The 13,635-nt window shown below is 41.3% G+C and overlaps 1 protein-coding gene across 2 annotated transcripts in view; it reads left to right on the top strand.

Moving 5' to 3' along the window:
- The window catches only part of BFSP2 (beaded filament structural protein 2), an 82,346-nt gene that overhangs the window by 53,871 nt on the left and 14,840 nt on the right, over positions 1-13,635 (top strand). For both annotated transcript variants that reach the window (XM_088463815.1, XM_088463823.1), the window contains exons 2-4: positions 970-1,052; positions 7,535-7,691; positions 9,602-9,763. In XM_088463815.1, the coding sequence (XP_088319941.1) occupies positions 970-1,052; positions 7,535-7,691; positions 9,602-9,763 (402 nt within the window). The remainder of the gene's footprint in view (positions 1-969; positions 1,053-7,534; positions 7,692-9,601; positions 9,764-13,635) is intronic.

Here is a 13,635-nt window from a genome sequence, read left to right as displayed (position 1 = left end):
GACCAGGGAGAGCGCCCCCCCTGTCCAGGTTGCAGCGCCAAGGCACGTGGCCACGCCTCCCGCGATTAGGCCACATCCCCTGTTAGTAATATGGCCTCTACGGCCATGGTTATAGCACATGTGTACAGTCAAGCTACCGGAACCCCGAGCATGGAGAATTGGGCCAGAACACAGTTCCTATTGCCAAAAAATTGACTGCGGTCTGCAGCATTCATTTGCCTGACGCTGCTTTCAAGCTTGAAACATATTTTATCTGCTTAAATCATGCAACTACCCTAGTATCTCTTTCTACCACCGATGTGGTGTCTGACATCCATTGTAAAACGTATTTGGAATGCACCACAATGTTCCTGTTCTATACAGAAATCTGTTGGGACAAATCTTTAAGTGGCTGTGACTGCCCTGACGAGTCTTGGTAACCATCTACCAGTACTAATCCCACCACCACCACCACCTACCTACTGCACAGTTGGTTGAAATTAATTATTATGCATTAGTGTATAAAAAAGGCATTATGTTCAGGGTTACATGCAAAAAAAGAAAATGCCTTGCAACCCTACACTTTATATAATTACAAAGAAATTATGCTAGTTGTTAATGCTTCAGAATGAAGATACAGATAAAACGGAACTAAAAACATTCCACTGTGGAACAACATCATTTAAAACACAAAGTTTTTTTTTTTTAAGATCATAAGAATCAGACCCTTTCTATATATGAGCCTAAGAACTTATATTGTGCTCTAAGCAAAATGATGGTGTCTTGAACATACTCGAGATTCACTTAAGTGTTTGTTCACACATTCACTAGGAAAATGGGTAGCAAAGCTTTTATCAATACCAAAGGATTTGTTTCATTGTCTTGTCAAACAATGTATATTGTGGAAAGGTGTTCTGTACTAAGTCATGACATGATGTACCCTAGAGAAGACTGTAGTCATCCTTTAATGCTTCCTCCTCATCTTTACAGGTGGGAGATGCTGTTTTGGAGAATGCGCGACTTATGCTGCAGACAGAGAACATACAAGCATGTGCAGAAGACTTCAAAGAACGGTATTGATATAAATACAGCAGATAACTCACTCTACACCTAGGGGCTGATTCTGAGTCACATAAATCTCGGTTCACGGACGCAAATGGCAACTTTGCATACAGCGAATGCACAGATCCTACTTGGCCGTATCTGTATCTCTTGGCCGTCTCTGTATCTCTGTGAAAGAGGGAGTTTCGGGGTGTGAACAATGCAATCGCACGTAACCACCCTGACTTATGGGATTTCATGTGAATGTCATGGCAGTGTATCAAAAGCTCTGTGTAATTGTGAGTTGTGTGCACAAGGATGGAAAGCCTGTTTCTAATGTATCTCTTGCACCTAGCATAGGGCTGGTGCAAGAACAGATACTAATGATGATGGTTGCAGTGGCTGGCATACAATCTGGGCGGCCTGGGTTTCTGGGTTATTTGATGGATAATCGCATTATCATAAGGTAGTAAATCAGGTTTCCTTGGCTGCCTGTTATTGACTCAGAATCAGGTATAAAATATCATAAACATAAAGCTGTACTGCAAGGTTTTTCATTCAAAGGGGTCTATGTACCAAGCCTTGAGAGAGATAAAGTGGAAGGGGATTAGGGGTCTATGTGCCAAGCCTTGAAAGAGATAAAGTGGATGGAGATTAGGGATCTATGTACTAAGCCTTGGAGAGAGATAAAGTGGACGGAGATAAAGTGCCAACCAATCAGTTCCTAACTGTCATTTTTCAAACACAACCTGTAAAGTGATGGGAGCTGATTGGTTGGCACTTTGGACCTCATTCAGAGGTGGTCATTAGTTGCAAGCAGTCGCCCTGAATCAGGGCGGCCGCTTGCATCCTGAACGAACGCCTCCTTGTCGATCGCTAAGCTGTGGGTTAACACCCACAGCTCTAATGACCGACATGGGTGATATTCGCGATGGTCAAGACCATCGCAACCATCGGGGCTTACGACCAGACCCTAAGGTTGGGTCTGGGCACTCGTAAGCCCCAGGGAGCTTCCTGCTCTGATCGAGCAGGAAGCTCTCCACTGACATCAGCAAGATGTCAGTGGGGCCGCCCCGTAAACGGCAAACGTTCCAGCGGGAACTCCTCCATTTGGGCAGGTACGCCCCCTGCCCGCCTCCCAAACGGGGCGAGCTGTCACTCACCAGCTGCTGTGAGACCCCTAGCGACGGAGCATCTAGGCGATGGAGCCAGCTCCGTTGTGCGCATGCTCAGTGGGGCAACATCGAGTTGGTTGCGAGCGCTCAGCGCTTGCGACTGACTCTGAATGACCCCCTTTATCTCTATCCACTTTATCACTCTCCAAGACTTAGTACATAGACCCCATAGTACTAACCAATCAGCTCTTAACTGTCACTTTACAGGCTGTGTTTGGAAAATGACAGCTAGGAGCTGATTGATTGGTACTTTATCTCTGTCCACTTTATCTCTCTCCAAGGCTTAGTACATAGAACCCTTAATCTGCTCTGCAGGTACCTTAGGGTACAACAGATTTAAGAGGTACCTGTGGAACTTGAAATAGCATTTTAAAGTATTAGCAAATGATCAAACTTACTGTAGATGAAGAAACATGAAAGGAATTTCTCTTTAAGGGGTTTATTTATCTATTAAACACTTTTTGTGGTAAATCCCCGAAAAACATTCCATATTACTGTAATATGGAACGTTGTTGTTTTTTTTGGGGGGGAGCGCAAAGCTGTAGATATAAAGTTATAACATGCAAATGGACTATCGTCTAACTCTAATTCACCCCAAAATGGTAATGACCTTAGTACTTTAGAGTTTTAATAAATACTGTCCTTTATCAGCCCAGCCTCACTGCTTGACTTTGCATCGCTGTTATGACTTATGAGAGCATTGAAGACCCATATTTACTTATAATAACACAAATAATCCTATTTGCACAGTAAAATCAGAATGTGTAAAACAATCGCTGTGCACACCTGTGAAATCACTGACATCCTAAATGAGTAAATTGATTAATAAGATTATAAATATTTGTAAATTGTCATCTGATATAAAAGTCACCGAAAGCCACACACAAAGTTGTACTCTTATTTGTTATTCATCCTGCACATGTTGATGTATGAATGTGTTCTTCTGTATGTATGTGAATATGTATAGATAAACACACCTACAGTATCAATACTATCCATTCACGCTGGCAGGAAAGTAACAGAAAAATCATTATTCTAGATCAGGGCCTCTTTGTGCTGGGAAACAAGGAGGCTTTTCTCCTTCACAAATATTCCACCTCTAAGCTGGAATTTACCAGGTAACCTATACTACAAACACAGGATCTATTTCACCAAAACAAACTAATGTCTATAATTGATTAAATGTCTGTTAATGACGCCATCAGGCCTGTGACAACTGGTCTTTTTAAGTTTTAGGCATGAAGGACTTGGATGAAAAACTTCCAAAGCTATAATACAGTATATGAACAATTTGACTTAAAAATGGCACAAGTAGCTTAGCATAGCTGAAGTGTATATGCCAAGTGTAAGAGTAAATGTAGCAATGTGCTCAAGCACTGATCCATGGAAAACCTGTATTTCTGTAGTTGTACTGTTGTGCTGGTTGCCAATCTGCATACATACACAAATAGTTACAAAGCACGTAATTCGTTTTTAGGTTGAAACATAACATTTTAACTGTTTATGAAAATGTTGCAAATAAAACACAACGTATTGCAATGCATTAGGACAGCCAGGTCCAGGTGGTCAGCATCCAACGACACAGACCCTGGGCTCTGGGGAATGGTCCTTGTGTCCGCCCCCAAATGGCGCAGCATGTCAACCTTGCTAAGGTGGGACTGTCAGCGATCACGCAGGACGCATTCTGCAAATGTGCAGAATGGGTCCTGTGCAAATGCGAAAACCCCCAACTATCTCAGAATCAGGCCCTATGACAAGAATCAGGCCCTACAAAAGTCCAGAAAAAGCCATACCACACCTATGCTTGGATACTTTCTGCAAAGGCTTAAATTAATATCAAGATATTTTCTTTTAATTGAAATTGCAAAATTGCTAATAACATGATTTGCTAAATATTATTAATAATACTGCCGCCTTGCTGGAAACATGCACCTTAAAAAAAATTTTTATAACCTCTTTAATATAAGTTGTATATTTTAGCCAACATGTAGCAAGTAGTCAGGACTACATTTTATATTTTCTGCAATGGTGCTTGGCATTCAGAAAAGTTTATAGCTCAGTGGTTCCCAGACTTTTTCAGTTAAAGGCACCCTTAGGGTTTCCTTCATTTTTTCAAGGCACCCCTAAGCCAAATTAATTACTTTTAGTACTGCCCTTTATGTAGTGCCTTCAGTAGTAGTGCCAATTATGCAATGCCCTCAGTAGTAGTGCCCCTTATGCAATGCCCCTGTAGTACTGCTCCTTATGTAAAGTCCCCTGTAGTACTGACCTTTATGTAGTGCCCCCTGTAGTAGTGCCCATTATGCAGTGCCCTCAGTAGTAGTGCCCTTTATACAATGCCCCTGTAGTACTGCTCCTTATGTAAAGTCCCCTGTAGTACTGGCCTTTATGTAGTGCCCCCGGTAGTACTACACATTATGCAATTCCCCCTGCAGTAGTGCCCCTTATGTAAAGTCCCCTGTAGTTGTGCCCATTATGCAGTACCCCTTGTAGTAGTGCCTCTTAGGTAGTGCCCCCCCCCCTAGTAACCCCCACACCCCTGTGCAGAACTTACCTGACTGAAGTTCACGCTGGGGACCGCTCCTCCTGCTGTCACTCCCACTGCCGCTGCGCAGACTGGATTAAGATGGATCCAGCAGGCGCACATGATGCTCACAAGTTTCCAGTGATGCATTGCACGGTGCCGCAGGTGCATGGATGATGTCATCGCGCCCCCGCGCACTGCATCACTGGAAACGCTGAAGCGATCAGAGGCTTCCTTAGCCTCTGATAGCTTCGGAGCCAGCGTTCCAGTTACTATAGTAAAGGTGATCGTGATCTACCGGCGGCAGCTACCTGTAGACCATGATTGACGTTTTAGAAAAGCCTGTAAAAAAAAAACCTCACAGCAGCTTCCCTCTGGCCGTTGTTTGGGAACCACTGTTATAGCTAGTTTTGTACTTTGTTGCTACAATGTAACGTTTTTGGGCTGTGTCGGCACAAAAGCTGTATGTTAGGGTGGTCTGATTTTTTTTTTTCAACCACAGTGCAACATAAATTGCAATGCTACCAGATTATTTTACTATTTAGGAATATATAGCAAACAAAAAAAGGACATTTCCTCTTTAGGGAATTCTTGGTAACCCATTTGTTAAGGTTATCCAAATACTAGCATTTTAAATTTAAATGATTTAAATTATTTTATGAAAATAAATATATTTTCAAACAAACCTGGGTATGGTTACTTTTCTTAAAACTAAAATAATAGGAAATCCTAGTTGAAAGTATGAAAACGTTTAAAGTAAATAGACTTATCACAAGAGTTCACATGGTATTTGGAAGCAAACTGATTCTTGACTTAAGTTTAGATATAACAAAATCCATATCACATATATAGCATTTAGTTTAAACTGAATAAATAACTAAATAACATAGTATTATTTATTTACAGATATATGTATGAGAGCGAGAGAGAGATTATGCAGCATTTTACAGAGTGTATCTAGTCATTCACATACAGTGCCTTGCAAAAGTATTCACGCCCCTTTGCATTTTTCATGTTTTGTTCCCTCACAACCTGGAATTATAATGGATTGTTTGAAGGTGTGCATCGTTTCATTCACAGAACATGCCTACAACTGTGAAGTTGTGTTTTTTTTTTAATATTGCGAATCAAACAACATTTAGGACATAACCGAAAACTTTAGTGTGCATAACTATTCACCTCCCTAAAGTCACCTTTTGCGGCAATTACAGCTGCAAGTCACTTTGGATAAGTCTCTATGAGCTTGCCACATCTTGCCCCTGAGATTTTTGCCCATTCCTCAAGGCAAAACTCCTCCAGCTCCTTCATGTTGGATGGTTTCTGCTTGTGATCAGCAATCTTCAAGTCTGACCACAGATTCTCAATTGATTTGAGATCTGGGCTTTGACTAGGCCATAAATGTTTCCCCTTAAACCACTCGAGTGTTGCTTTAGCAGTATGCTTCGTGTCATTGTCCTGCTGGAAGGTGAACCTCCGTCCTAGTCTCAAATCACAGGCAGACTGAAACAGGTTTTGTTCAAGAATATCCCTGTATTTAGCAACATCCATCTTTCCCTCAACTCAAATCAGTTTCCCAGTCCCTGCTGCTGAAAAACATCTCCACAGAATGATACTGCCACCACCATGTTTCACTGTGGGGATGGTGTTCTTGGGGTGATGGGATGTGTTGGGTTTGCTCCAGACATAGCGTTTTCCTTGGCGGCCGAAAAGTTCAATTTTAGCAAAGGGGGTGATTATATATGCACATGCCAGTTTTCTGAATTTTATTTATAAATATACTTTTTTATATATATTTTTCTCATTTCACTTCACCAAATTAGACTATTTTGTGCAGATCCATCTCCTAAAATTCAGATTAGAAAAAAAAATAAATTACAGGTTGTAATGTAACAAAAAAAGGTAAAAAGCCAAGGGGGTGAATAATTTTGCAAGGCACTGTAACTTACTACCTCAGTGGAGTTTACAATCTATATGTTATATTCCCTACCACGTGGACACACACGCATTGTTAATCTGGCCCTGACTAGGGTTAGTTTTTTGTGTCAGAAGACAATTAACCTGCCAGAATGTTATAGCAGTATGGGAGGAGACCCAGAAGAAACCCAATGCAAACACAGGGACAACATACAAAGTCCACACATACAAGGCCTAGGTTAGGAATTGAACACATGAGCTCAGTGTTGAGAGTAGGTGATGCTGACCACTGCACTGCTGTGCTGCCCAACAATATATAAATAACGGGATGAGTCAATATCCCAACTGCGGAGATTCCGGTGCTCAGGATGCCGGTGCCGGAATCCCGACACTTGTCAGAATCCTGATGCCGGCATCCCAAAGTTAAGTAGCAGGGTTGGGGGAGGGATAACATTAGGGGTTAGGTTTAGGCACTAGGGGGAGGGTTAGGGTTAGGCACGGAGGGAGGGTTAGGTTTAGGGTGCGGGGAGGGCGAGGTCAGGTTTAGGCAGTAGGGGGAGAGATTAGGATCGGGTACCAGGGAGGGAGGGTTAAGGATAGGGTAGGGAGAGGGGGAGTGTTGGAATATTGACCGACAATTGTCTGTATTCTAACCCTGTCGGGATGCCAGCATCAGGATTCTGACCACCATTCTGGCATCCCGAATTCTGGCATCCCATACCCATCTCTAAATAACATAGTATATTTTGTTTTGTGAGTATACAGCATTTCATGGACACTATCATAGCATAAAACAGGAAATATATGTATCGCTTCATTTATTTTACACAGCAGATGCTGACATGTTACCATACACACTGAAATACATTTTATTTTATTTTGTTTGTGGAAATAACTGCAGATATGAGAATGAGCAGCCGTTTAGGAAAGCGGTGGAGGAGGAGATTAGATCCTTGTACAAAGTGATTGATGATGCAAACTTGACAAAAATGGACTTGGAGAGTCAGATAGAGAGCATGAAGGAGGAGCTCGGTCTGCTGTCAAAGAACCACGAAGAGGTAAATGATATTTTATTTCCAGTATAGCCTTACAGGGGTATTCAATATGGGAGCGAAAACATAGTTTTTGCGTTAATATCGGAGGTATGACGTCATTATTGCAGGTTTTACTTTTACACCGTATTCAATTTCAAAGACTTATCGCAGTTTTGAAAAGTCTTTGATAAAAAACGGGTATAACTTTTCACCATTGAATTGGTGTAAAAAAAAAGTGCAGAATTGGGGTTTAGGGGTGCAGGCTTAAAAAAAAATAGCGTGCACCCCTGGGAATGACATTTAAAAAAGAACTGTGTCAAAAAAAGTGTAAAAAAACATTAGGGACACCCCAAAAAATTAATTTAAAAATTGGGGTGAAAAAAAAAATGGGAAAAAATTGTTTAAAAATAGGGAAATAGGTTCAGGGCTATTCTGCATGTATGCGGCAGGTGTTTTCTAGAATAGAATTATAGCGGCAGGCGCACAAATGCAGAATTTTTAAAATCTTACTTTAGGGACATAAAAATATGCTAGTACCCATTTTCATGTACCCCAAATTTGATGGGACCACTTAAAAAAACAAAAAAAATAACTTAAGTGCTCTTCTGCATCACTTCTTCAATGTCGGAAAAAAAACACCTGCTGCGGCTATTTAAATCCCCGACTTTCAATTAAAGGCTAAAACGGGGGTACCCATAGTGATCCCCCATGTTTTTACAACTTTAGGGGGGTCTTACAATCTTTTTAAGGAAAAATTCGTAATTTTACGCAAATCCAACTTCGGAGTTTCCCGTTTTCGTTAATTTTATATTGAATACGGGGATAAGCGGGAGCGCGCCCAATACTTTAACGCAGGTAAAAACTCTGATATGAAACGTTAACTTCGACAGTGAAGTTAACGTTTCATATTGAATACCCTCTTAGTCTCATATGTTTCTCCTGTCGGTCAAGAAGTTAAGAATAAGAATAGTGACTGAGGAGATCAGGGAGTTCTGCCTACCCAAACCAACATCCCTGGAGTCTCCCGGACATTCCAGGAGGGCAGACAACACTGTAATAATGATGATGTACCAATACTAGTGTACCAGTTTTGATTGACTTGTTGCAAATGTTCCGCTGACACTGATTGGTGCGTTGTTCATTGCTCAGGTATGGATTAAGCTTTTGTGAGTTTATTTGTGAGGCAAGTTGTTGTTTCTACAGTATTACAGAAGTTTTCGTAGTTTAGCTGATGACAAATCCTAATGTTGCACATAAAATATAACATGAGAATAAGTGGGATGTAAGTGTCTCTGACACCTCCCTGTCCTAAACCAGACACACACACAGTATGCTAGTGTTGCCGACACAAGCACATCTTTATCTCGGCATTTGGGTGGAAATGTGCTACTTTTGCATGCTCCTATTTTTAGGGTAATTTACACCCATTTTGTAACCACCTCTGCATCGGCTCTATGAGTGACCCGTGTACATGCAACAGAAGAAGCAGTCCAAGGCTGTACTGTAACTAAACAGGCTGTGACACTATGCTTTCTCTCCCCAACATATGCCCAGTCAACCACTGATGACAGTAGTTACCACTCAGCCCAAATAAATAAATGAAGTACAGTACATGTGTGTAAGATAATAAAACTGGTTACTGCAATTGCAGTAAAGTTGGCACTATACTGTAAGCTTTTCCCCCAAACTCCAGAACTCTGAGGGATTTGGAAGATATTCACTTTACGACCCTCCAGCTCCTCAGGTTCCTGGTAAGCGATAACATGTAATAGCCAATCAATAGAATAATGTAGACTTGATGATTAGAGCACTAACCATCACCCCCTGCAGGTGGGTACAATTCCTGTGGGACATTTATCCTGTATTTATATATTATTTAAAACTAGTTATACGTTTGCTAATCCATCCTGCAAAATTACAATGTGTGTTTTTAGGATGTGAAGACCCTCTACAAGCAGCTGGCAGGATCCCAGCTGGAAGAAATGGATACCCCAATTGGTACAGGACTTGATGATATATTAGAGACCATCAGAATTCACTGGGAGAAAGACATAGAGAAGAACAGAGCTGAATCTGGCGCTCTTCTTCAAGCTAAAGTAAGTAAAATTCATTGGTACATTGATGTATTTGCCTGTAAAAGTAGCAGTGCTTTGCAGTATATGGAACACAGTTCTGCCAATGAGAATGCTAGACCCTAAGTATGTAAGATATAGGACTATAATATGGTGATTCTATATGTAACTGTAGTTGTGCAATGCTACAGTACTTAAGGATTATTCTAACACAGAGGAATTGCTGTATGTGGGAGTTACTGATGTATGTGTGCAGTGTTCCAAGAACCAGTTTTAGACATGCAATCTCTAGGGACATAAATAAGTATTTAGCAATCCCACGGACCTAATCATTCTTGGAATGAGATTGTGTGGTATTTCTACTGTAAATCCAACTTCAGCAATCTCTAACTTGCAACTATATGTTTGATCATTTCATGATACACTTATTTATGTTTAATTATATGAGCCTTCATAATAGGAAGCACAGGAAACAATTAATCATTCACATCAGTCCCTGCCCAACCAAGAGCTTGCAGCCTAAAATCACCAATTTATAAACACACGTTATAGGATTATAACACAATTAATCTACCAATACATTTTTGCACTGCGGAAGGAAGCTAGAACACCTGGAGAAAGCCTATGCAAACATGGGGAAAGCACACACTCCACTAAGTTTATGAAGCAGCAATGCTAACTGTTGTGCCACTATGCAGCCCAATATATTTCCATAATGCTGCAATGATTCTTCAAGTGTCTGTTGCAAAGGAAGATTAAACGTGATAAACATGTAAATCACTATTAAAGTTAATGACTAGAATTTGTACTAACTCTTTCTGCAGCTAGATGATATTATAATGTGATCAGCACACTAAGAAGTATTACAAATGTAAATGTTATTACAGTGTTCAGTGTTATCCCCATTTGTGGAAAAGCTCCTATTACAAGCAATAGCATATTTCTAGTGCTCTGATTCAGTCAGCCATTCTAATGATTGGCCGCACCTCTATTTAACTCAAGGCCCCCATACACCTATGGACAGATTGCGCGATTCTGCCATCGGATCGGAAACACTGATCCGCCACTCGGAAATGCCAACTGGCGGCCATCGATGTTCCGCGATCCATCGGAGGATTGGTGAAATTATACATGTTAAATTTCACAAATATGCAAATCACGATCATATTTTGATCGTGATTGGCAAATCTGTGAAATCCAACAAGTTGGATTTCTCAGATCCTTCAACCCGGCATCACAGGATCGCAGCGATCCATCACAGATGTATGGGGGCCTTGCGACAAGGGCCACTGAGGGTAATCTAAAGGTTTGTCTGTTTCACGGGGTCCACCCTGCAAAAGTTGGTGCTGCACATGCAACCTGGACCTGGGAGTGGGACTAATGGTGCATACATACGGTCGGATAAAAAGGACAATATAAACTATAATGATATCGTTTATCGTTTGATCATTTATATCGTCCTTTTTTTAAACCCCTCCAACGACCAAACGATGGTCGATGAGCAGGCACGCATGGTTGATATCGACCATAGCCCGTGCATGCAGGTCAACCTAGTCGATATCGACCAGGTTAGCTTGTTTACTATAGGGACCCACGATCGTTACGTCGTTTGGGGGTTAGTGCATGTTGCTGGATGTTCGATATCGAACATCCCGCACTTGCAGGACGATCAGACAACGATATCTGATCATTGTCTGATCGTTCCATGTGTACAGGCCATAAGAAACCAAATGAGACCACATCTATTTATGCCTAAAATCATATCTGTCCTGTAAAACTCTATAAAAATCTGGATTATGGGAGTGGGAGGAGGGAGGGGGGGGGGGCTTGGTGACTATTGCACACAATACCAGTGCCAGAGAAAGCATTTACCAAGTCTCACTGAATAGTGGTAATAGAAGTAATGCCACAATACTGTATCTGTTCTACTTTAGACCTCAATTACTTAGCAGGAAAAAATTACATGGTGCTTTACTGATTCAATAAAGCATTATATCAATAGTTAATATTATTACCATTCAAATTTTTGTTATTCGTTTTCATATTTTTATATACAGCATCTTGTTTTACTATTTATATTATTATTTATTTCTTATTAGTGAAACTGGTAGCTGAGTTTGGCATACACCTATCCCACACAAAGCAGTAAGTTAAGCACTGTCGCTCCCTGCCAGTACTGCGAGGCAGTTGAATATCACGTTCCTGTCTGGGGACATATTAACAAATTGCCATCTACTGCCTTTTTGGCTTAAAATATCCTAATTATACATTTACAGCAACTTATAAAAAAAAGCTCTGACAGCATGTTATGTAAATGACTAGTGCAGTGAGCTACAATTATTATTATTATTATTATTATTATTATTATTATTAGATGATTACAGCTGTAATTGGTTCAGATGTTTCCTGGTTATAAATTTTATGGAGGTAGTTTCACAACCTGTTATTATTTTGTCCACTTTTCAGAAGACTGTACTAATCATTACCAGGGAAAGGCGTTTTGGCACAGACAGCAAATATTCTACTATCCTCCACCCTATCATGATACAGAAGTCACTAGAAATATATCTTGAAGCAGAAAATCAGAAGTCTGTAATAATAGTGTGACACTGATGTACACAGTAAATGTACAACTCATCTGAATTCTGCATCCAAGTCTCCATTTGCCAGTACCAGTGATTTTAACTCCTGGGGTAAATTTACTAAGGGTCGAGTTTGTGTGAGTTTGTGTGAGTTTGAGTGAGTTTGCAAACTCACGTGAGTTTTTCATCTCGCAAATATACTAAAGACAAACTTGAGTGAGGTTGAAGTGAGTTTGAAGTGAGGTTTTTTTTTCACTTTTAAAACTCATGTGAGTTTGCAAACTCGTAAAAACTCACCATCGGCCAAAATCGGAAGTACTTTACATGAAAAAGATGAAACTCGCAAATTTACTAAGATTCGAGTTTCCAATCTCGTGTTAGATTGTAGCAATCTCTCTGTGAAATAGAAGTTTTAAACACTCACCTCCTGAGCTGCGAGTTTGGGTGAAAACATACACAAATCATTTTTTTTTTTAACTTGTTTAAGTAGGGTTAATTGTTTAAAAAAAAATTATGTAAAGTCCCTCCCCAAAAGACTAACCAGCCTCGAACTTGCCAGCCTGTCCTGGTACCTAAAATTACGGGGAACAAAACGAGTAGGGTTCCCCCGTAAATTAGGTACCAGCACCAGGTTGCAGGGCCAGTCCTGGTTTTAATTTTAGGGGTAAAAAATTTGGCGTAGGGGTACCCCTAAAATTAAAACCAGCACTGGACCCTTTCTAGCGGGGGGCTGATGCCACAGCTAGGGGTGCCCTTTCACCGGGCCCCCCAGATGAAGCATCAGCCCTGACCGCTAGTCAGCTCAGGCCAGGGATCTCTGGGGAGTTGGGGATCTCTCCAATAAAGGGGGCCCCCTCTCCAGGGTACCCCTGGACTAGGCTGATAGCCCGGGGCTATCCCAACCACCCCTGTAAAAAAAGAACCAATACTCACCTTTTGTTCCACGATGTTCTCTGCAGTATTCCAAAGAGGGCCTCGGAGACACTGTAACAAGACGCTACAGCTTATTGTTACAGTATCGCTAATGACAGCTCCGGCCTCAAGCTATCCTTAGTGCTGTGGCACCAGCCAATCAGCGGCGGCTTCCATTAGTGGTCGCTCATTGGCTGGGCCCCACGTGGAGGAGCCGCTCATTGGCTAAGCCCACGTAGGTCCCAGCCAATGAGCGGCCGCTAATGGAAGCTGCCTCTGATTGGCTGGCACCACAGCACTAAGGATAGCTCAAGGCCGGAGCTGTCATTAGCTATACTGTAACAATAAGCTGTAGCGTCTTGATACAGTGTCTCCGAGGCCCTCTTTGGAATACTGCGGAGA

Source organism: Taudactylus pleione, unplaced genomic scaffold, assembly GCF_031769625.1.
Source record: "Taudactylus pleione unplaced genomic scaffold, aTauple2 ptg000053l, whole genome shotgun sequence".
Taxonomy (NCBI): Eukaryota; Metazoa; Chordata; class Amphibia; order Anura; family Myobatrachidae; genus Taudactylus; species Taudactylus pleione.
The sequence above is the reverse complement of the archived record's forward strand: the minus strand, read 5'-3'. Positions and strand labels throughout refer to the sequence as shown.